General features: G+C 36.5%; 1 protein-coding gene across 1 annotated transcript in view; it reads left to right on the forward strand.

Annotated features, from left to right (window-relative positions):
* Window positions 1-11,917: 11,917 nt before the first annotated feature.
* hip1rb (huntingtin interacting protein 1 related b) overlaps window positions 11,918-24,318 on the forward strand; it is a 34,690-nt gene continuing 22,289 nt past the window's right edge. Inside the window, exons 1-6 of the mRNA XM_072664478.1 lie at window positions 11,918-12,522; window positions 19,697-19,760; window positions 19,919-20,061; window positions 20,863-20,919; window positions 21,042-21,128; window positions 21,228-21,304. Of these exons, the coding sequence (XP_072520579.1) occupies window positions 12,430-12,522; window positions 19,697-19,760; window positions 19,919-20,061; window positions 20,863-20,919; window positions 21,042-21,128; window positions 21,228-21,304 (521 nt within the window). The 5' untranslated portion in view covers window positions 11,918-12,429. The remainder of the gene's footprint in view (window positions 12,523-19,696; window positions 19,761-19,918; window positions 20,062-20,862; window positions 20,920-21,041; window positions 21,129-21,227; window positions 21,305-24,318) is intronic.

The raw sequence follows: 24,318 nt of genomic DNA on the forward strand, positions 1-24,318 counted from the left end.
GTTTTCATTGAGCGAATCTGACGGAAGTGGTTCGTGATAATGAGCTGTTCTCATAGAACCATACTCAATGTACTGACGGTACACAGCTAAGGTAGTTTTGGTATTCATGGTACTGTTTGCATAGGCGTAGCCTAACTAACCAAGGGTGTCAAGGTTCAAGTTCACAGTTCTATTACCCGTCAGAGAGAGGTTTCCTCTCTATCCAGGCTCACACTAGTTATACCGTTCTGGGCCAGCCTCTGTACCAAGTCGGTTCTGTCTTTTGGGTTCTGCAGCTGATCTCTCAGCTCTTAAGTCACATAAGTTCTATAGCGCCTGACGAGCGCAGTTTTGGTTATCATTAGTTTCCCCAGGCACGGTCTGTAGGTTTTGGTTAGCGTTTTATTTACTACTCATTCCCGGCATGCTAGGCGCACCCCCAGTGACTCGCCAGCCTCAAGTGTGCACCTTTGTTTTGACCAAGTTCCTTTGCCACGATTGTATTTTGGTTTATCCTTTGTCCCTGTAAGTTTACTGCTTTTTCTTGTGTTTAGCCCGTTTATTGTTTTAAAATACTCTCTTGCTTCGTATCATCCCCTGCGAGTGGTCACCCTCACAGTCAGACCTAGCCAGTCATGACACAATGTTTTTATTCAAGATAATTTTTCACTGTCTCCAGTCCTCGTGTATGTAGATTTGTCAAAAACATTTATTCTCTTTTGGTAGTTTGGAAACACTTGGCATTCAAATTACTAAACACCTGACATTTAAAACACTATGCATGTTTTGTTATCTTTTAAAAAGAAAGTCAATCAAATACACACATTTTGATTTATTTATATTTAATTTAAGTACACATATATTACATTTTCTATACAGCTTGTGGCGCTCGGGTCTGCTGGGAACGGCATAACTGATGCTCCTCATTGTCATGCTGGCTAGGCTAGACAATGACGGGTGAACACTCGCTCGGGACGGTGAGAAGCATGATTTATGAACAAAACAGGGGAAAACACAAGAGTGCAGCAATAACCAGGGGTAATAGATAAACAAGACAAACGTGACAAACATGGCTAAACCTGAAGGACACCTGAGGCTGGTTGGTAGCCAGGGAGCCAGGCGAGATAGGGAAGCTAAACAAAAATCCAAAACCGTAATGCCCGTGAAGATCCTGCCGTTGTGCGGGGCCAACACCCTGATTGGCCGGCACCCAGGAGCGCACCTCGGGAGCACACCCCTCCCGGACCGTGAAGCGCTGCGTCCGGCCCCCACGCCTATGGGAACCCAGCCCCCGCCTAACCACATGGATGGGGATCCCCTTGCCTCCGCAGGCTCCGGCGGCGAGTCCACCGGGGTGGCCACGTCCTGGGGCCCGGGCTTCACAGGCTGATCTAGAAAACAAGAAAAAACAAGACATGACCAGGGTGCAAACATGAACAAGAATGTGACCATAACACAAGAAACCAGACGAGAACCAAAACCACTTAACTTAAAGAAGCCGTCTGCGGCTCGAGGCCACCGCAGCCTACCTGGGGGCCGATGGTGATCAGTACCCCAGGCAGGCGCCATTGTAAGCTATATGTATAATTATGGACTAATCCCAACCCAGCAGAACTGTTTTGTGATGCACTCTGTGCATGTCAATATCACTGCTACATTAAGAATGATCCACCAGCCAAATCATACCTGCGCACAGAGTAGGTATTATTTGGGTGGTGGGTTATTCTCAGCACTGCAGTAATGCTGATATGGTTATGGTGTGCAGTGGTACGAGTAGATCAGAAACAGAAGTGCTGCCGGGAGTGTTTTAAACACTCTGTCCACTCACTCTCCACGCTCCAAGATACTCTTACCTAAGTAGTCCATCTTGTGAATGTAAAGCCAGAGATAGAAGCTCATCTGTTGCTGAACAGTTTGGGTAATCTTCTAGTCCTTAATAAGTGGTCACATGATGCTGCCTACACTAATCACAGTCCAGCAGTAACACTGAGGTGTTTCCTAATTTCATTGATGACCAGTGCCAGTGCCATTACAATGCTGAGAATGACCCACCACTCAAAAATACCTGAGGCTAACAAACTATTGCTTATATTTTGACTGGTTTCAATAGCATGCAAGTGATACATATGCAAGTATGCTTTGCTTAGGATCTTGTAAGCAACAATTTTCACCTCCTTCACCTTCACCTGAATTTTATTTAAATGGGTCATGACAAAACAAAAAAGACAACAGAACCATGCCTGCTTAGATTTCTTGAACATTTGCATAAAAAAAACCTTTTGTTAACTAGCCATAGGGGTTTCACTTAAAAAATCCAAAACAAATTCTTAAAGACCCATAAAAGGCAATAATTATGAAATCACTTTTACATAATATGGCTGGCAAATAAACACATACCAATAAAAAACATGTTTATGGGAAAAAAAACCTTGACAGTTGTATTCGGGACTAGATTCTGAGGTAGCCTGTAAATGTATGTACATATATATCAATAGGGGGCGCTAATTGCCACATAAAGAATGTAAAGGCAAACGACAATTGATGGAAAATTGATCTTTTCTTACTTCTCCTTGAGATTTTATGAGTTTACTTCAGAATTTGTTTAATCTGTGGAGTCTAAAGATAAATGATCAATTATTATTAGATATATTATTCAAAATAGTATGACTTTTATTGTGGATTCAAGATTTGAAACAAATTGGTGTGACCTGGTTTATTCTGACTTATAACCAGTAATTGGTTATAAACTCATTTAAAACATCTGTATACAATGGCTAACTGAGAATGTATTCTGAAATAATTTTCAATTATTTTACTCAGTAATTGAAGGTATACTTGAAAGTTGGTAAGTAATTCATAAAATGGTGTTTGGCACCTTATTGTTTGCTAACAGTAATTTGCCAGAAAATGTACAGTGCTGCAATGGGCCCATTGGGGCTCACCATGAAGACATATTCCTCTCAATATGAAGGTGCTTGGTTTGAATCCATTCTGATGTCATGACTTTTAAGCAGAACATAAATGCAAGATTTGGAACAAATATCTTGGTTTATTCTTGACTTTAATGGCTACAAATACATTAGTTGTCTGATTACAACTGAATTAATTTTTCATTATCTTACTCAGTAATTACAATTATTGAAAGTTTGTACATAGTTCATGAAAAGTGCAGTACTACCATGGGCCACCTGTGGCTCACTATGAAATTACCCCCTCCAATACAAAGGTGCTGGGTTTAAATCTTGCTTTAACTAACTTCAAAGTGGAGGGCAATGTGAAGTTTATATCTTGACAGCCTTGTAAGACGTTGAAGTTCAACAATATAATTATTAGAATTTATAATGTTCATAAAGACTGATAATTTGAGGGCCCTGCAAATTGCACCAGTATTTTTTATGATGATTATTATTAGTAGTAGCATTATAAAATCAAATGTACTTGCAATTAAATATCAGGTAGGACACTCTTAGAACCCATTTCTGTAAACACAGGCACTGTGTTAAAACATTACTTGGCCTATTAAAATGTGCTTTTTGGTTATCAATATGTGTAGGGAACAGTGGGGTCAGTTGGCATGGTTTCACTCTATATATACTTAGCATTCCATATAACAAAATGTCCAAACGGCCAATCCATTATGTTACATATTTGTGAGAACTTCCCTTACTGATACAGAATTTGACACTGTGCTAACCAAACCCAGTATCCCCCACCTCATAGTCTAGTAAAAGGTGTGTTTCTGATTTTAATGATTTCATGGAAGAATTAAATGTTTCTCTCTATTACATAAGATTTCTAATCTGGTCACCCCCCGGGGGCGATTCCGGGCCACGATCCACAGGCTCCTGGGGTCTTTGTTGATGTGGGTTGATTTCTATGTTCAGGTACTTTCAGGTACTTTCCGGTTCCCTTGCACCCTAGTCAAGTAAGTTGACGAGCGCGGTTTTGGGGTGAGGCTTTTGTTTGCTAGTTTCATTGGTTCCTTTGCGTTCTAGCCTTCCTCCCCCCCGTTTGATTTGTCCCCTCTCGCTTTGCTCCCGGACTACTTTCCAGCCTCAGGTGGTCTTCCAGGTTAAGCCCCATTTCAGTTGTCACCAGTTTGTTTTCTGTTTCTGTTTATTGGACCCTGTACTTTGCTGCCTCGTTTTTGTTGTGTTTGCTTGTTTTTGTTTGGTCATTAAAGACTATTTCCTTGCATTGCTCTGTCCCTGCGAGTGTTCCCTTGTCTCGCCTAGCCAGCATGACGCGATGTATAATGCCACACTACGGATGTATATATGACCTGTCAATCATTCCTATAGATGCAAACAATTATTATTGAATAATTTTCATAACATGTATTTCTACATTAATTTCCTTCCATACATTTGCATTACACTATTATTCCCTGTCACATCAAAACAGATACATCATCAGCCAATGGAATATCACATACACATATACATATACCAAAAATGTTGCAGTAAAGGCTGAAAATTTTGAGTAAACAATAAACACATTTACAGGTATAACTGAATACTTTATTTATTTTTGCTATACTTTTCCAGATAAAGAGTATTTGGCCTATATAAGGAATCATTGAGAAACTGAAGGGAAAACAAAAGGCTCTGGCCAGATACACTCTGTTAAAAACGTAACAAAAAACAAAAAAAAAAACATATTTAAGGCTGTTTATTAACACAGAATAATTACAATGCAAGTTTGTATACACTTGGCTGCAAGTTTGTACACAGTTCATGAAAAGGCCAGTGCTACCATGAACCACCTGGGGCTCACTGTGATAACATAACCCTCCCAATATGAATGTGCTGGGTTTAAATCTTGCTTCAGTTGACTTTATCAAAGTGGAGGACAATGTGAAGTTTATATCCTGAGAGCCTTGTAGGACACTGAAGTTCAATAATACAATTACTAGAATTTATGATGCTCATAATGCCTGAAAATACGTGGGAACAAACTGACACAGACAGCGGTTTGTTTAAACATTTCCCACCAGCGAATGATAAATAAAGAATTAAACGCTAAAATACTTAGTAAAATACTCAAATACTAATGTAGTTTGACATTATGTGGTCATCTGTCATGACGACTGTGGATTTAGAAAACAAACGCTGAACCTGAAACAATGAACAAGAATGTTTAGTTTAGCCTACAGATGATCATGGTACTGGTAATTATTATAATTGTAACTTATATAGTACATCCATACATCTGTTTTACATACAGTATTCCATAATGAAAGTTACAATATGCAGACCCTTAGAGTAAAATAAACCTTATTGGAACTCAAATGCAAAGGTATGTTTTATTATTTTTAACATGCATGTTAGCACTAGTGTGGACATGGAGCAGGAGGGTGGACTCAATAGTTTCAGCTTGGAGTCCAGGTTGGCTTTCCTGTGAGATGGGGTGGAGGTGGGTGGGCGTGAGTGGCAGGAGTATGGGGCAACTTATTGCGGATCACACTGAGACGGAACGGAAGGGTTGGCTTTGAGTCAAGGTTGGTTCCTGTGGTCTGTGCTTGAAGCCATGATGTTCGCTGTTCGTGGGTCGAGTAGAGGTCATGGAAATGGGCATGGATGTAGGAATAGTAGGCTTGGAAGGACCAGCATCTGTGGAGTTGGAATTTAATTGGCTGAGCTGGTAAGTTTGCTGCACTTGATGGTGACCTATTGATGGCAAGTTGGCAGAGTTAGTGGTATTGTTGTTGTATGGCTTAACTGCTATTTGGTAATGAAACAGAGATCAATGAAACACTGAACATTAATTCCCCTGTGAGCAAGCCATGGCATTTGTGGCAAGGAAAAACTCCCTCAAGGCTGGAGGAAGAAACCTGGGAATAAAATGAATTTAGTATAAACTTAATGCATGCAAGACAATGCACAAAACACTTAAGCACATAAAATGACCCTAATTTTAAAGAAAGACACAGACACTCAAACACCAAAAGACAACTATAATGATAAAATATAACCAAACACACAAATGAAAAAATATATGACAAAAAAACGATCAAGAAAATGTTAAAAATCTAAAAATCCCACTGCAACCAAACACACAAATAAAAAACATGAGGCAAAAATATTTATTGTCAAGCTAATTGCTTATGGTAGCATTTTATGTATATCAAACTTTTCAAACTTTTTTATGATTACACTGTACTTGAAATGTAATGTTCTCCTAACTTAATTCAATTAAATTTATTTGGACATTAATAAGACTATATACAGTGTAATATTTGAATGTTTTCCTAACTTCATTAATATATTTCATAATGTAGTTAATATTGTGAACTTTTAAGTTTGATATACTCAATCTAAAATATTGGGTTTACATAAAAAAGTGTTAATTACTTGAAATAATTTGTACTGAAATAGGTCTAATACATTACTTAATGTACTTAATTACTTTTACAATTAGTTTTTATTTAAGGAAACTAATTGTCAAAGTAATTAATAAAAAAAAATCACAAAAACAGAAATCTGTCATAATTTGCATTTTATTGTAAATATTCTAGAACATCCATAATTCCCTAACAGAATACAAGCTTGTAAAATGTTGTGTACATTTACTGTACCCATTAAACAAAAAATCCTTTCAATAGTATGTAAAAATGCTTAAACATCCTTTCAATGAAGGTACTGTCAGGTCCGCGTCGCCGCGCCCACCCCGAGGGCGGTCCCGAGCCGCGGACCACAGGCTTCATGTTCAAGGACTTTTATGTTGACACCCGTTTATGTACGGCGCCATGTTTGTTCAGGTGTTGTTCATTCACGTTCATGTTTTGATTCGGGTCACCTGAGAGCTGGGGTACAAAAGAGGAGCAAACGCGAAGGTCTGGGCCGAGAATTACTCTTGCGACGCCAAGCGTTATGTTGGCCTCACGTTCATGAGACTTCTAGGAGAGTCTACGGGTTTCGGTAGTGTATGCTCTATCGGAGCTATTTCACGTTCAGAGGGAGTTCGCTGTCTGGTTCACCGGTTGGTCGCCGGTGGGATTTGGCGTCCCGTTCCCTCATACTCTAGTTACGTAAGTTTATCAGCGCCTGACGAGCGCGGTTTGGGTTCCTGTATCTGGCTTCCCCCCTCCGTTAGGTTGGCCCAGCCTCGCTTTGCTCCTTGGCTGCCTACCAGCCTCAGGTGGCCTTCAGGTTTTGCCCGCATTAGTTCGTCACGTTTGTCTTATTTATCCCTCTCTGTTATTGCTGCACTCTTGTGTTTTCCCCTGTTTATTTAATAAAATGTTATCATGCATCGCACCGTACCTGCGAGTGTTCACCCGTCCATGTCTAGCTTAGCCAGCATGACGGGTACAGTAAAGCTTCTTTTAAGTTAAAATACAACAACGGAAAGCACACATTTTATTATTTTTAAAACACAAGAAGTATAAAAGTGCAAAACCTCGGAAAAAAGGAAAGGAAAAGGAAATCCTCTTAAACAAGCATCATAAAGGTGATTTGGTACTCAAGTAAAATTCTGTGTACGTTTGTGTACCAGTTAAGCAATATCAAAACACTTTGAATACCTTAGAAAAAGTGTAAATCCAACTTAAACTGACAATATTTGAAATGTATTGTGCATTAAAAAAAAGTAACACTATCTAGAAAAACTGCAAATTTCAAAAACAAGTTTAATTAACAGGTTAACAAAACAGGTGAGGTTGGTTGTGAGGGGAATTCTGAGTCTCCAAACTGCATTTTATATTTTGTTTATGAAAATGATCTCTTTACACTATTGATATATTTCTCATTTATATTAACACATTAATGTCCATACACTACTTTGAGTAACTAATAACATATATAAAAAAATCCAAAATTGGGAGAAGTCCATGTGCAAGTCAACAACAGGTGAACTCTCCAAGAACTCCTCCAGATGCAGGACTGAAGCATCACATTATATTTTCATCAAGTTAATTTCACAGAAAAAACACAAACAATTCAACCATAAGTATCTTGGATCCAAAAGAAAATAAAAGGTGATGCCTCTTTGTACAGTATTGATAGTTAAAACTGTGTATATAATATTTAGTTAATACACAAATAAGAATATTCATGCTTTACTATACCCTAAACATCATTATTCGGTAATAACAATTTTGTATATGTGACATACATACAATATAGTGCAAAAGAATGCAAGATTACAAATGTTATGGTGAAAGCTTAAAATTACAATGCAAAAACCTTTAGTACTGAATTTCTTTGATTTAAGCTGTTATATTAAAACCATACTGTTCACTACACTACATTTATGCTGTTAGTAATCAAATTTACAAGGCAATTTGACAATTTTTTTGCTAAGCAATTTTACAAAAGGTTGTTTACATCTAAGGTACTACTGACTGTACACTTATAGTTTAATTATATAAATAGTTTAATTATATAGTATACTTGTCAATAACTCAATTCCTCACAGAACAATTACATTCAAAACATTTAGAAAGGGGTGTAATGCAATACATGCAATTCACCCACTGTCTGCTATTTGCAATAAACCAAATATGAACCATTTAAACTCCTAAACACAACTAAGATAAATACAAATGTGTTCTCCAAATTTCTCCAAACACAAATTGTCACTTGTACAGGTTCAGAATTATTCAACTCCTTTATTACAAGCGTATTTAGCAGAACACCCTTTGCTGTTTTGGGAATCTGTGGATCAATGAAATAGAACTGGAACTATGGATCGGAGGTGATGAAGCAGTGGAGGCTATGTGGACACTTTATATAGGTTTGCTAAGGGGTTGAATAATTGAATTGAATAGTTGTATAAAACTGCAGTAATCATTAACAGTTGCATTTTGTGATGAATTTTGAAAAAAAAATCTAAATAGTTATGTAATTGAGTCTGGCTGCAGAGATCAAGCTCCAACTTCTGGTGTGCTAAAGTATATCTCCTGGAGACAAAGAAGCAAGAAGAGGAAACATCAGGATGAAGTTTTGAGTCTGAGAAAATGATAGAGAAAAAAATAACTCACAGACGATCAATAGAGGGCATAGTGTATTTTGATGCAACAGGGAATATTCTAAAAAAAGACACAGGACCCTTCTATGTTTACAAGTTAGTAGTGAGAAACCAAAGCAAAGGTTTTCGTTTCTGTAGCAACATACATGAAATGATCAAATTATTTCCTCTGTTTTGTATTTTCTCAGTTCATTTCAAACTGATCCTGCCAGACTTCATGGACATAAAAACATAAAACCAGTAATGATTGTATGCAATGGCTCTATGGTCCTCATGCAGGCCATATCACAAGTATATTGCCAAACAAACCTCAATGATTTGCTTATGGAGTACTTCAACATGGCACTGTAGCAGACATCAGGCAGCACTGTGGACAAATTTGATGCTGGGTAGATTATATCTTTAGAATTTCCTAAGAGAATTAAGCTTAAAAATGACTGAAATATTTAAGTTTACAAAACTTTAAAGACAACGACTGACTAGACTGTAAGGTATTGTGAGTATTACCTTTATTCCTGGTATTTTTTTAAGATTAAATCTTACAGATTACAGTGTTCTAAAGTGTCGTTTTATTCTGTTGATTCTTCTATTGATCAAGTTGATCTCTCCAATTTTAAACAGAAGGCTACCCCAGTGACTATTGCTTATGCCTCACCCATTGCTGACTTTCAGAAAAGGTTTATAAGAAGATAAAAAAATGTTTGTTTAATATTTGATCTTCATTTTAACAACAGTAAGACACTGAGGTAATATAAAAATATTAAACTTAGGAAATGCCCGTTTATTTGTATTATTTATTTGAATTATTTGTATAATAATGTAATTAACAGAATACAATTTTCCTATGAGAAAAAGTTAGGACACCCCCACATTTATTAGTAGGTAAAATTCCTAAAATAATCAGCCCACAAGATGTGTCAAGTACAGATAGCTTATACAAGTACATGCATCTACCATCAGAAAGAGGCCACACAAGTTTGTCATTGAATGGGGAAAACCTCACTGTCAAAAAAACATACGAGTAAAAGTTTACTAAAGAGGACAGCTGAAACAATGTGTGGGATAGAATACTTTTGCCCTCTTTGAACACAATTTACTCTTTGAACACCTCAGACTCGTGTCACCTTTTTCTGATAGTAGATGTATTAGGAAAATTGCATTCCTAATGTTCATTGCATAATCAAATGTCCTTTCAATGTTTAAAATGATAATAAAACAGTATATGACTAAGTAAGTTAATGGAATTACAGACTAATAAATGAATATTTTTAAGATTACCTGATGCCATGTCACTGTCTATTATATATTATCTACAATGTACATCCACAGAGTAATCTGATGAAATTCATTACGTCTACGCCATCCACATCCTATGAACCTCCCAATCCTAAATTGGTTTTGAGAGAGAAAACAAAAACAACAACAAAAGACAAAACAAATAAAAAACAGTTCCTTTTTAGGTAATTATGTAATGTTCTTTTAAAATTATAATTACCTAAGTGATCCTAATGCTATTTCCGTAATCATCACAGCCTAATCATTAAGTAACAAAACACATTTATGAAGTACAGTTTTATACTGTACATTTAAACAAATATATACATTATGGTGAATTTAAATGCAACAAGCATAAATAAGTTATTCATTAATTACAACAGTACTTACCTAAATATTCAGTTATTAAGGACATGTACTGTTGAAGTTAATTCATTACTAATGCTTGATATAGCTTTTTGTCTCTGCCGCCTTAACTATTTTGGTAATAATGTGTCTAACACTATAATGGTGTGCTGACTGCTTTTACAAACATTTGTGAAAGAATGCTCTCAGGAGCTCAGTAAATTTTAGTGTAGTACCGTGTAGTACTCAGTGAATTTCAGTGTAGTACCAGTTGTGATTTTTTCTCGCTAATATATATTCCACAGTCAACTGTCAGTGGTATTATAACAAAGTACAAGTGTTTGGAAACGACAGCAACTCAGCCACAAAGTAGTAGGCCACATAAAATGACAGAGTGGGGTCAACGGATGCTATATATATTATAAAGTATATAATGTTGTACATATAATATTTTGGGGATTCCAGATATACAAAAAGTAACCCAAAGTAATAAAATAAAAATTTTCAATACACTTATTTCTCTTTCCTTTTACTTCAACAGTAACAGTATTTCTGTTAAATTATCACACTTTCCATCCTTTGTATGTTACCACGTCTAGCCCATTCATGCCTAGTAGTTAAGAGCATCTTCTATGAAAAACATGAAATTACAGCAGGATGAACCTGCAATCTTCTGATGATAGGGCCAAGGTCTACAAAGCTGCACCTCTCAGGAACCAACTCAAATTTTTAGGGCAACCTGGATACTAACTTTTTTTTTTAATTGCTTTTTTTGTAGTGTGAGGTTTACTTAAAGAGTAAATAAATTATAGACATTTTACTGCTTACTATTTAGTTATATTAATCTATGTGTGTAGTTTATTACTTGCTATGCTGTTAAGTTTGTGTCTTTATAAAGGGTCACTGGCAGTTGTAGCCTATTTCAGAATATTTGTCAATTTATACCTAAAATTAAATGATTTGAATTTTTTTTCATAGTATTGTAGACTAACATTGTTGTACTTTGCACTGTATGACTACTATTTTATTAATGTTTGGTACATTACTCTGAATGAGGTGTTTCTAAGTAAAAAATAGTGTTATGTATATAATATTCTTTTCTTTCTTTTTTCAGCAACTCTTTACAGGTTTGAACAAGTTAAAAGACGGCCAAAGTGTTAAGAAAGATTAGATTTTAAAAACGTATGTCATTTAGTAAACAGTATATCTGTTATTGACTATCTTAGGTAATTAATTAAGAAAAATTAAATAATATGCCCCAGATGCTGGGCTGTTTGTAACCGAGTATTGTTTGAGTGTACTTACAATAAAAAACAAATTATATAACATCTAAAATCAACTTAAGTCTGCTTGTTAGAGCACTGTAGCTTAAAGCAGACATGACTTTTATTGTGAAATGCGATTGACACGTGGTATGTGCATTTTTTAACAATAGAGTCACATAGAGTGGAGCCACAGTGAGCGAGCGTCATGTTTTTAGCCATATACTTTGTAACTACTTGCATATTTAAGACAAAAGTAGGCGTGCTTTTAACATCATACGTGACGTATTCAAAGACGGCTCTGACTTGTGAAGCTAGCCCTACGCTTATGTGATAGTGTTGTTCCGTACAGGCTTCGTTGTGGGAATAGCGTTAACGTGACATGATATTTTTTTCCTGAAGACATACTGGGATTCGACTGAATTATGCAAGTTTAAAGCCAAGTGGCGAGCATATAGAATTTTACTATTGGGGCCTTTTATCAACGCACCGTCAATTCAAATATTCACTTCGTTGTCAGCTGATGACAAACATCTTATTTAAGATTTGATGTTTCTACGTTAAATCTGTATAAAAACACTTGGCAGTACAACAAGAGATGAATTCAATACGACAGGTGCCATCACGAGTGAAGAGTAAAAGGTCGGAAACGAATCTAGGAGCTGAACGGGAGCATTTCGATAAACAGCAGGTAAGCCCCCCATACAGATTTTGGCAATTTACGTTACTACCGAGTGATTTGCTAAAACATGTAAGCATTATGTTGGAGCTGAATCATCGTTGATCTGTTGCCGCAAAGGTCGATATTGGCAAGAAACGCCGGCCTTCTACAACCTCACCTTAAACCAGGTGCTATTGGTTATCTGTGAATTATTAAGAATACCGCAATACAGCGATTGCGTTGTTTTGTTGGTAAATTATAGACGTGCTATGTTCCAAACAGGGCTATGTTATGTAAAGAGATTATAGCGTGCTTAATGCTCTTATTTGTAGGTGTCTTTAAAAATTATACGCCTGTGAGTACAACCGGTCAGACGTGTTTTCAGTGGCATTTCGCGTAGAGGTCGTGGCACCGAGGAACTTCCGTCACTTGCATCGCAGTTCACAGGCGTCGACGATCACTTTACAATTTAATCCATGAATAAATAAAATATGTTGCATTGTACATTTACAACATCACATGCATTACGTTAAAGTTTAATTTTTACCATCTTCAATAAATAATAGATGTAATTTAAGTAGTTGTCAAAACATTATCCACTTCTTTTTTTGTTAAAAACACACTGGGCAGTACTTTCAGGATGAGAGTCTAAGATAAGATACCTCCTGGCTGTGATAATTATTTATTAGTATTTAATTGGTAAATGACCAATGTATTCCTGATTTATGGCCATAGTACATAGGCAGATGTATTTCATTTACATTCAGTTGGGATCCAATTGATTTTGCGTTGGAGTTTACAGTCTTTATTAGAATCTTGTATTTCTATTTTCATAAAAACACTATATTTATGTAATAAATATAGTGTGCTAGTTATAAATAATAAATATAAGTGCTAGTTATACAAATTTTGATGAACACAATTACATATTAAAAATACATATGGAAATGTGTGCCCAGAAAGTAAGATTCTGCAATTCCCAAATGTGTGGACTAGGAGTGGAAATGCCAGTTCTTGCATAATGCTGCTTTAAGCAATAACATTTAAATCTGCGTTACCGGTCAGCTTGTAAAGTTTTTTTTATTGTGCGGCACCTTAGCCAATTAGTATCTATAAATGAAAGGTAAGCAATGGTAACTTGCTGTACATGCCCAAAGTGTATAAATGTCAAGCCAAATGTCAGCTAGTAATATTGCTGATATCAAATAGACCCTAATATATAGAAACCTCCACAAATGTAGTCAATAGAAGATTTTATTGTTAAATCAACAGAAGAGGCTTGTTTCATGTGGTCTAAAAGTGAACTATTTGACCCCACTCATACATTAAAACACATTTGAATATTTTCCTGACCTTGACTGCCACAGGTGGAGTAAAGGCTGTTTGTTGAATTAAGCTGATAAGGACTAAAAATGAAATGTCACGGTGTGGCACCACAAAGCTCAGAATAGATCAAGCCTTGATCAAGGAAAATGCATGGTACAGGGAGGGTCAGGCATCTGGATTTGCTATTGAAAGTAAGGGAAGAACAGGTAGGTCAAGAATAAAACTCTAAGTAAAGACATCTTTGTTGCGCTTTCTTTCTTTCTTTCTTTCTTTCTTTCTTTCTTTCTTTCTCTGTCTTTCCCCTTCTCTCTCGCTCTTGCTGTAGCTACATTGAAAGCATATGTACTTGTATTCAGTCATTTGTTGCTGTGTGTATGCAAATTTGTGTACAAATATTGAGTGCAGAATGTTATTTTGCATTCTGTTATAGAAAACAAATGTGTGCTGTGTATTCAGTATGCATTGTACAATATGTTGTGTGAATGCTATGAATAAATAAATTCAGTGTATGCAGTTTATGGGCAGTATTGTTTATCTGTTTTGTGTGGCATTCAGCATAATGATTGAAAGAACTGGTTCTAGCACGGATGTTTCTGTATCCTTCCAGATGGTAGAAAGTTATACAGTGTGTGATTGGGGTGGGAGGGGTCCCTGATGAGGAAAGTTTGTTGTTTACTTAAAGAGTAATGTGAATAAGCTGCTATGTCCGCTTTCATTAAAAACATTTGGGGCCGATTTTGTTTATGTATGATTAATTGACGATATTTAAACATCTTTTTTTCAATTCGAAAGTTTGAATATTATTATAATTAAAAGAACTCAGGAAGGAGTGCGGCAGGAAGACAGGTGACTACCCAATGACTGTTTGTCAGGAAGTCAAAGGCTGGAGATGCTTATTTTGAGGTCACTGAGCTTGATGACCAGCCTGGTGGGAAGACTGTTGAAGGCAGTGCTAATGTTGATAAACAGCAAATGGACATTTAGTTATGCCAGAAAGTGCATGCACTCTTATGCACTCTTCTCTTACCTTCACAATGTTTTATTACATTGCAGTCTTTCTGCAGTAGATTAAATTCATTTATTGCCACAAAGATCCGCACACAATCACCAATAATTACAAAGTAGAAAACAGTTTTTTAGAGAATGTGCAATGTTATTTAACTGACAAAATAGGTTATTTAGAGGTTACAAACCTTTACACTTCTTTAGTACTTGGTTGATTAATGACAATTACAGTTTCAAGGTGTCTTGGAGAAAGAAGCTGCCAACAAGCTTGGCACACTTGTTTCTGGACATTTTCAGGTCTAGAAAGATTCTTGGTGGTTCCAAAATTCTTATTTTTACAAATAATGTTGGCCACTGTGCTCTTTGGGACCTGTGAAGTTGCAGCATTTTTTCTGTATCTTTTTTCAAATCTGCCTTGACACAATCCTGTTTCTGAGGTCTGCAGATAGTTCTTTTTATCCCATGGCTTGGCGTTTACTCTGACATGCACTGTCAACTGTGGGATCTTTATATAGGCAGGTGTTTGCAATAATGTCAGTAGAAGTGGACAATTAATTTGTAAAAACATCTCAAGCAGTATCAGTGGAAACAAAATGCACCTCAGCTCACTTTTCAGTGTCATATCATATCCAAACATCAAGAAGGGGTCTAATGACTTTATGGCTTGACTGTAGATGTTTCTATTGTCCAAGTAGGCAAGTGACCAAATATTGCCTGTTCCTTTGGTCAAAACGAGTGCAGAAATAATGAGATTTTAATGTCAAATTAGAGGCATAGTCTAAGCAGAATCCTATGTATTTTGAAATTAGTTGCCATGTGATATAACTGCAAGGAGTGTCACAATATGATTATTATATTGTATAATATATAATTATTATAATATATAATATATATTATTAAAAGCTCTTATTGAGCATAAAATGTTTATTGGTTCTAAGGTAAACATGTTATACACTTTCAGACCTTTTCCATAGTTCTATTTTTAATATATTCTAATAATAATGATTAATTATTCATCATTATTAATTATTAATAATTAATTATTATTCTTATTAATTTTTAACACCCACTGTCCACACATCATTAAACCAGATCAGACAGGCTACAGACAAATCTAGATATGAATCTGGATCAGATATTTGGGCATAGTAATTACCCCACTTATATAGGGCTATTATTATAGGGCTAACTATTCTCCCCTACTGGAGGGAATAAAGAAAAATCTAGTTTTTTTATTAATTCCAAATTTCTATATGTTAACAGTGTTTGCAAAGTAAGTAATTAGGTTTATTTGGGATAAACCTAATCTCAAATGTATACTATTTTAAACCTAAACTGTTAGGAGGTCCATCTTTGTCAAATTCAGTAGTGATAGGAGGTACATCTTTGTCAAACAATTCAGTACTGAAGTATTCATCTGTTACTCAACCTCTCTACCTTTAATTTATAATTTTGATAAAAATGACCTTTAAGGACGGATTAACCTTTAAGTACTGATTATATCCCCAAAATAGTTTATTATGCAGTTATTACTTATATATGGTAGTCAGACCTTTCAGACGGCCATTAAATCACATTTCATGTTAATTTTATGTAATTAATTTAATAGTATTTGCTATGCATTTAAATATTTTTTTCTAAGCTACAAATTAAAATCTGATTATTGATGAATGCATTTAAATATTTAGCCATTTTTCAATAGACCTAAGCTGATGTTCCTTTAAGTGTTTCAAACGTGACATATGATTCGAAATGTGACATATGATTCCTTTATTCACAATGCACAACAGTGTATCTGTTGCACTGTAGCCTATAAAATGTGGTGTATGTGATGTATCCTCTAAGCTTAGAGGTATCTTTTGGATCCTAGCCAGTACAAACTAGCTATGGATATTTTTAAGTTAAGGCAAAATGCCTTAAATGTAAATGTATCCTGTTTCTGATCAGTTTAGTACTTTTATTTTAGTAGAAACTGTTGACTAAAACACTCCTATTTGTCTTTTAAAAGAAAATGCATTTTTTTTAGCATATTTTCTGTAATTACTCATGTTAGGTGGCACAACTGATAAGAACAGTGGTGCGATCAGATTATTTAATCCAAATAATAACAAACTGACCAAATGATTAATGACTATGATGTAAATTGAATGCATTCATTCGTATAGTTGTATCATTATTTTAGTGTCTTGAAATGTAAAAACAGATGCTAAAGATACCAAAACATTGCCCACTAGAACACTGTTATCTTAAATTGTCAGTCCTCTTAAAAAACTGTCATAGTAGCTATTTTATTATACTGAGATGAACTCTTTCTATGACCACTACATACCAGGAAAACCCCACAAGCCTTGTCTGATGTTTTGAAGATGGTCTGACCCAGTCATCTAGCCATTATAATGTTGTCCTAGTCAAAGTGCCTCAGATCACTATGCTTTCCTATTTTGCCTGCTTTAAACAAATTATCTTCAAGAAATGACTTTACTTGCTTCCTGTTCGGTATACTTTGATGATTTGTTTAATACTGTATGAAAGAAAAGGTGCATTTAATGTAGTCTTATGTACTATTTATGCCTTATTTCAGTGGTGTGCTATTTTTTTTAGACTTGTTCCATTTTTCAGTAAAGAGTTAAATATATTAATCTTTGTATCCAATAGCACATGCTATCATGATATGATATCATGTTATCGATACATGATATCGATAACAGGGTTGTGGGTTCAATTCCCAGACTTGGCAAGCTGCCACTGTTGTGTGTGTGTGACACTGTGTGTGTGTGTTCACTACCACAGATGGGTTAAATGCGGAGGACACATTTCGCTGTACAGTGTACAATGTACAGTGACAAATACGTGCACCTTTACCTTTACCTAAAGGTAAAGGTAAAGGTGCACATCCGGACAGCACAGGTCTGGGGTTCACCGGACATCATGCCACTCTTCCGGCTTTACATGCAGAGGAAAAAGAAAAGGATAGAGACTCCTAAGGGGTATAATAAGAAGGCTGATTGAGATATCAGCTCTGCTTATACCATTAGATGTTAACCAATAATCTATATGTGACTTGTGAGAAAGTGACGCTCAGACTACTGTTATGACTTGAGGGAAGCCAAAGAAAAGGGCTTCCCCCACCTGCTTACTGTTGCTCTCTGGCTGAATCCCCTAGACCTAGTGTTGGCCTCCTTTGTGCTGGAGCAGCCGGAAGAGTGGCATGATGTCCGGTGAACCCCGGACTTGTGCTGTTGTCCCTGCTGCTGCAACTGGAGGCACTTCATGCTGGCCTGCACAGCCGACTGGCTGGCCCCGCAGGGTTCATTAGCACAGGTGCGGGACTGGATCCGTCAGTAGAAGCGAGAGGCCCCCTGGGAAGACTTTTATAAACTAGCATTATTCTAGTGTTCCAGTTAAAATGAAACAGTTAATAGTGCCAACAAAAGAACTATAGATCTTGGCTGCACCACTCACAGGTGTAATGGTGCTTTCAGGATGAAGAAAGATCATCTAGTATACTGATTGTCCCTACTCGTTTTTCCACAAAGAAGGTGCCAGAAAAGGACCACTTTGGGTTCCCATAACCTTTTTGTGTTTTTACACCCAGCTCTACACACATTTGCTTGAAGTAATGTATGTCAAATTATAGAGCTAGCATTTAAATAACAAGTACTTAACGAGTCTGTATCCCAGACATATTACATTTGAAATTCATTTTTTAATGAATAAATAAGATTATTTTAAAGCTAGTGCAATGAAAAATAAAGCAATACTCAAATTGTTTTCTCTTGTCTGCATAACTGAAATGTTCAGTGTTCAGTCTAATATATATATATATATATATATATATAATTTTTCCCCCTTTCTTTTGCTGGTGAGTTGCCTTGTATGTTGATGCAAACTGGACGTAGGATAGGGCTGGGCGACGAGTCGACGATTACGAAATTACATCGATTTGCATAACGTGTGTCGATGCATCGCAAAGATGGCCGCTACTACTGAAAGCATGAATTTATTCGGAGCGCCAGCGGAAGTTACAAAAGAAGTCGCCAGCGTGCATCTAAGATGTGGGAGTATTTGACACAGAAAACCATATTGCTAACCGTTTCTTAATCCTAAAGGTGTAGATACCTAAGGCTTTGCCCGATGCCACGGGTGCTTTTAAACACACGTAGCTGGTTCTCAAATCGCTCTCTATCAACATTTATAGCTAGTCCACAAAATGCCCGATTTCTTGTCCGTGAGGTGTGTAGGCTACGTGTCATTTGTGCCTCTATAGGTCCAGTCAGAGCGTAGTCTTTTTAACCATTTATAGTTCATATATATATATATATATATATATATATATATATATATATATATATATATATATATATATATATTAAGGTAATGCTACCATTTAATATATTAAGTCGTGCTTAATCCCCCACAGCGCACGGTCATCAATTCCACAGCCCCTTGTGTTTTTTCGACAACAAATTACCACACACACACACACACACACACACACACATACATATTCACACATTGTATATAATAACATTGCATTGTTTTATTTCGTTAGCTTGTTAAATGTGTTGAATTATTTAGTCTCTTGTGGTGGAGATTTTATGTTTGACAGTAAAGCTGTTAACACTAAAGTATTTTTTGTTACAGAGTAGTGCCCTTAAGTGCATTCTATGTGTTTAAAAAAATGAAACTAAAAATTTGTTGTTAATCAATAAAAAATATTGTATTGTTAGGTGCACATAATGAATATTTAACTCCTTCTGGATATGCAAATATATATGTGAATTGCATAATGTTTTTCTTTGATCTCTGTGTAACTACAGGTATGCAGTGTTTTCTGTTGTATTGATGTCCACATTTTCTTTCTTTCCATCAGCTCAGCAGCATCAGTAAAGCTATCAACACTAGTGAGACACCAGTAAAGGAGAAGCATGCCCGGAGTATCCTTTGAACTGTCTGTAGATGAATCATATCAGAGATTCTCATTAATTTAAACACTGTTATTTATCAGACTTGTATGCTACTGAAGGAAAATGTAAATTGAAAGATTTTTTGTCTGTATTGTGTATTGTATGGTCCTTGACTCAAGAATGATCAGGAATTATCCTTGGAACACACAGGGAAAAGGGGGCGTATACTTTCTGGTCCTATGCGATTGGTCTGCCATTATCCAGCAGTGCTATTCTTAGTTGGAAGTTTTGCCATGTTTTACATAAAGTTCTTAGGGATGGCCACCCTAATGTAAGTGATTTCTACATTTTATATGTTTAAGTAATATGTTTGTATAATATGTAAGTTGTATGTGTAATATATATGTTTAATAGCGATAAAATGTTTTGGCATTTGACAATTTTGAATAAACATTTTTTTAATTCATTTTTGACATTTATTCAATTTTCTTATGGAATTAACCAATTTAAAATGTACAAAAAAACCCTAAAATTGTCTGCAATTAATGTGCCATGTGATGCATATGAATAGACCAATTTCTGGATAGTGAACATCCCTAAACACAGCATCATGAAGACCAAAGAGCCATCAACATTAGGACTAAGTTATGGAGAAATCTAAAATACATAAGTTGTTTGTATTTTGTTATGGGTTTTTTTTGGTCTTATTTCTGGATTTCTCTGCTTTGTGACAAGATCAGTTGTAAAAAGAGCTATACAAATAGATTTGTATAGTATGCATTTAAATACATTTGACCGCATGTATCAATTTATCTGTCAGTAAAAAAAGAAATATCAGAAGGGTGGAGGGGATGTCAGGCTAGTCTGTAAATAAGTAAGCAAGTGTGTTTTATAGTAAATATACATTTAAATCTGATTCACAAAGAATGTCAATCACAAATGTGTCCATCTTATGCTAGTCATATTTTTATAGTAATAAGGCTATATTACTGATGATCTTTTGCTTACCTGGTCTTTTGGCACTATATGTCATTGTGAGTTTGACACACTGACCATGAAAACTGTGTCATTTTAGTTGTACACTAATAGTGAGTTTGTGGACAGCTGTGTTGACACTAAATTTCTTCAACAGAGCTTGCAAGACTGCATGAGACATTACAGTAACATCACTGAGACTGGACAATTGTGGGTAAGTTAAAGTTTAACACAGGAGCAATGATCTTAATACCATTTAAGACCTGCCTCTTGTTTTCATATATTATTTCATGTAATTGTGGATAATATTAGTGATTTGCTCAATACTGTCTCTAGGGAAACCTCAGGGACCGATATGGATATGGTCAGCTTGTTTCTCTATATGCCAAGCTCCTCTGTGCGAAGATGGAGTTCCATAATAAGGTGTGATACTTTTTGTAAATTAGTATTATTTGGAGGCAGTGTGAAGATTTGTACAAGAGGCCAGTGGAAATTCCTCTGTTTCTGTTTGTCTTTTTGTAGCATGTGGAAATTCGATCCAACTTGGAAGCCTCAGACGAAGTCCTTGAGCGCACTGCAGGAACGGACATCAATAATGTGTATGCGGTACCTTGTTTTACTGTGTTGCCATTGTGGTGTTCTATAAAACACTTGAAGCAGTCCATGTAAAATGTTAAAATTAATATCCTTGAAAATCATACCGACGAAATAGTCGTACAAACAGTAATCCAAAATAGAGGTGCAAAGTGTACCTATATGTAGCAACTATATGATGTTGACCTTTTTGAATTTGTGACAAAAAAAAGGACACTTGGACAATAATTTTTTGCATTAAATATAATCTCCACATTTGATCTCGGTGTATATCAGAATTGCTATATACTATTGCAGAAATTGTCAGTACACTCTTGTTTCCCCACTAAGAAAAAATGATCACATGCTGGCTGAGCATTATTAGGCTCCAGCTTTTAGCTTAGCTGTCTCTTACAAGCAGTGATGTGAAATGAATGTCGCAACTTTAATACCAACTAGATAAATAAGTTAAATATAATGTTTTATGATAATTACACATGTTTGTCACTTAAATTAGCTTTTTATTGTTTTACTAATCTCAGGAATCACAATGATAGTAGTATCCGTAGTATTGGGTTAGTAGGTCCCAGTGACCCATTGTTCCAGTTGTTTATTTATGTATTGTTTGTTCAATGTTGGAGTTCAGCAAGATTTTCTGGTTGGTATGCAACTCTACACTGTACAGAGTGTGTTGGATGTGTGAGGATGAGCGTGCAGTTGCTGACCATTTGCTTCAGAACCCGTCTTTAGTAGTGCTCTGATAGTTGTTTCAGTGCCCTCCTCAGCTTCCTTAATCAGTGGATATTGCCTGAGCCTTGTTGATACATTTGTATAGTTAATCATGGAAGTTTAGTTTTGGTGCTCTTTTCGCCTTGTATATGCATTTTTGCACACAGCAAAGTAGATCAAACACCATACATTAGTCTTTATTATGTATTTATTTTAACATGAAAACCTTACATACTCTCACAAGTTAAGAGTTTAACAATGGAAGTGTACTAACATCACATTTTGATGAAAGCCTGGCCAAATTGATATATTTATTCAGTTATTTTTGTGCCATTTCTGCACACCGCAAAGTGCTTAAATTGGGCAGGTGTTTTTTTGCTTTTGATATCATGGCTGTTGTTAATCAGCAACTTCCAAGTCAGAAACTTGTGTTTACCATAGTACCAATAACATGTGAACATAGCATAAGTACATCCCTCCATTGGATTCATCTTGTTAAAAGACACAGTTAGATCAACCTCTTTGCATTCAATTTCAGTGTTCATTTTGCATAGGATGACTCTTCCAAAGAAGATGGGTTTGCTGGCGCATGTAGTAGAGGTGACAATATATTTTTTAGTTCTGTGAAGCCTGTGCCAACTTTTTGAGGTGGACGACCAGCCTTTGTGTACATGAGTAGGTTGCTTTTGTATCTACTAAACAGACAGGGTCAAAGCTCCCACACCAACCAAAAGGATGGGTTCCTGAACTGATGTCTTTGAACTGGCAGTTGACAGGTGTTTGCATCAACTGGTAGGGGATAATGTTCTCTAGGGTGCAAAGTCATAGCTGTTTTTATCCTTGCCACTGTTAAGGTTGTGCTAGTAGGGCAGATTTTGAACTCGTTGTTCATCTGGTTGCTCTGGTGGTCAACCTGTTCGTTTTCTTGACAGCGAAATGTCTGATTCCTAATTTTTACACACTCCGTAAATAAGGGAGTAGATTCAACATGTGCTATCCAGTTTAAATAGTTTTGGTGCAAAAAGCATTAGTGTACATTGATGAGCTTTTACCAAGTTAAACAGACAAACCATGACCTTCCCCCCCCCATTCTGAAGTCTCCAAACCTCATATGTGGTCCCTTAGGAGACTAAAATCTCTGGAGCCCTGTCACTGTGTTCTACCATGTTTACCTGGGCACAGAACAAACCCACGTTAAGGGTTGCACCTGGGAGTGTGACTCTAAATTTGGTTGACGATGTACAATATTGAATGTAAGACTTGAGAGTTGCTTGTGACTTGAACATGTTTGACTCACTCTCCCATCCTAATTACTAATAAGTCAGTAGGATAGTGTTAAGTAGGATTGTGTTAAGGCTGCTTGGCTTAACAAGGATTTGATTTACACCTACAAATTTTATTGTGCTGTGTTCATGTTCTTAATTAAGGAATTATTATTAATACTGAATTCAGAATAAATTTTCTCTAGGCTTCTCTAGGATGACTCTAGGCTCTAGGGAAAGCTATGAACTAGGACATATAGAGTAGCACTACTCAGGCGCATTGAACTTACTAGACTTGAGAGCGTGAGGAGTCAGCCACCAAACCTAGACGACTGTTCCGGTCCGACGGTGAGGAGAGCTAACTGCTGAAGCAAGCTGGAGAGTCGCTCACTCCTGGAGCTCCAGGACCCCAGCTTGCAGAACCGAAGAAGCCTGGCGAGAGATCGCCGCAGACCTGTAGTAGCTCCCTAATGGACCCTGAGATGAGAGCTGCCTAGCTAGTTAGCTTTCCCTGCTAAGCTAGCTAGGTAGAGAGAGAGACTCCTCTTGTACAAGGATGCACTCTACAGACCAGACCGGTGAATACTGAGTCTATACCATTAACTGAATAACCTGGGTGCATGTGGTGCACTAAGGGTAATCCTCGGCAACCAGCAGCTGGCACTAGCCCTACTTAAATACACCAGCCCACAGGTGTAACACATTAACCAAACAAAGAATAGTCACCTGACAAACAAAACCAGAAACCAAAATGGCGACGAGGGGCGTCAACCCGAATCCTGTGAGCCGCGGCCCGGGACCGCCTCTGGGGCGGGCGCGGCGGCGCGGGCATGACACCACCACAGTACAAATGAGGAACAAATGTCCCTGTGTCTCCAGCAATCACATTATATTTGCTGTTAGCATAGAATCGTTTTTTTATTTTTTTTTTATTTTTTATAATACATAACATAACCGACACCATAGAACTGGTTGTTATTGATTAATTAAGATGATCTTTTGTTGATGTTGCCTGACAGTGTGAATTTAGCCACTAAACGTTTAAGACA

This window comes from Salminus brasiliensis, chromosome 20, assembly GCF_030463535.1.
Source record: "Salminus brasiliensis chromosome 20, fSalBra1.hap2, whole genome shotgun sequence".
Classification (NCBI taxonomy): Eukaryota; Metazoa; Chordata; class Actinopteri; order Characiformes; family Bryconidae; genus Salminus; species Salminus brasiliensis.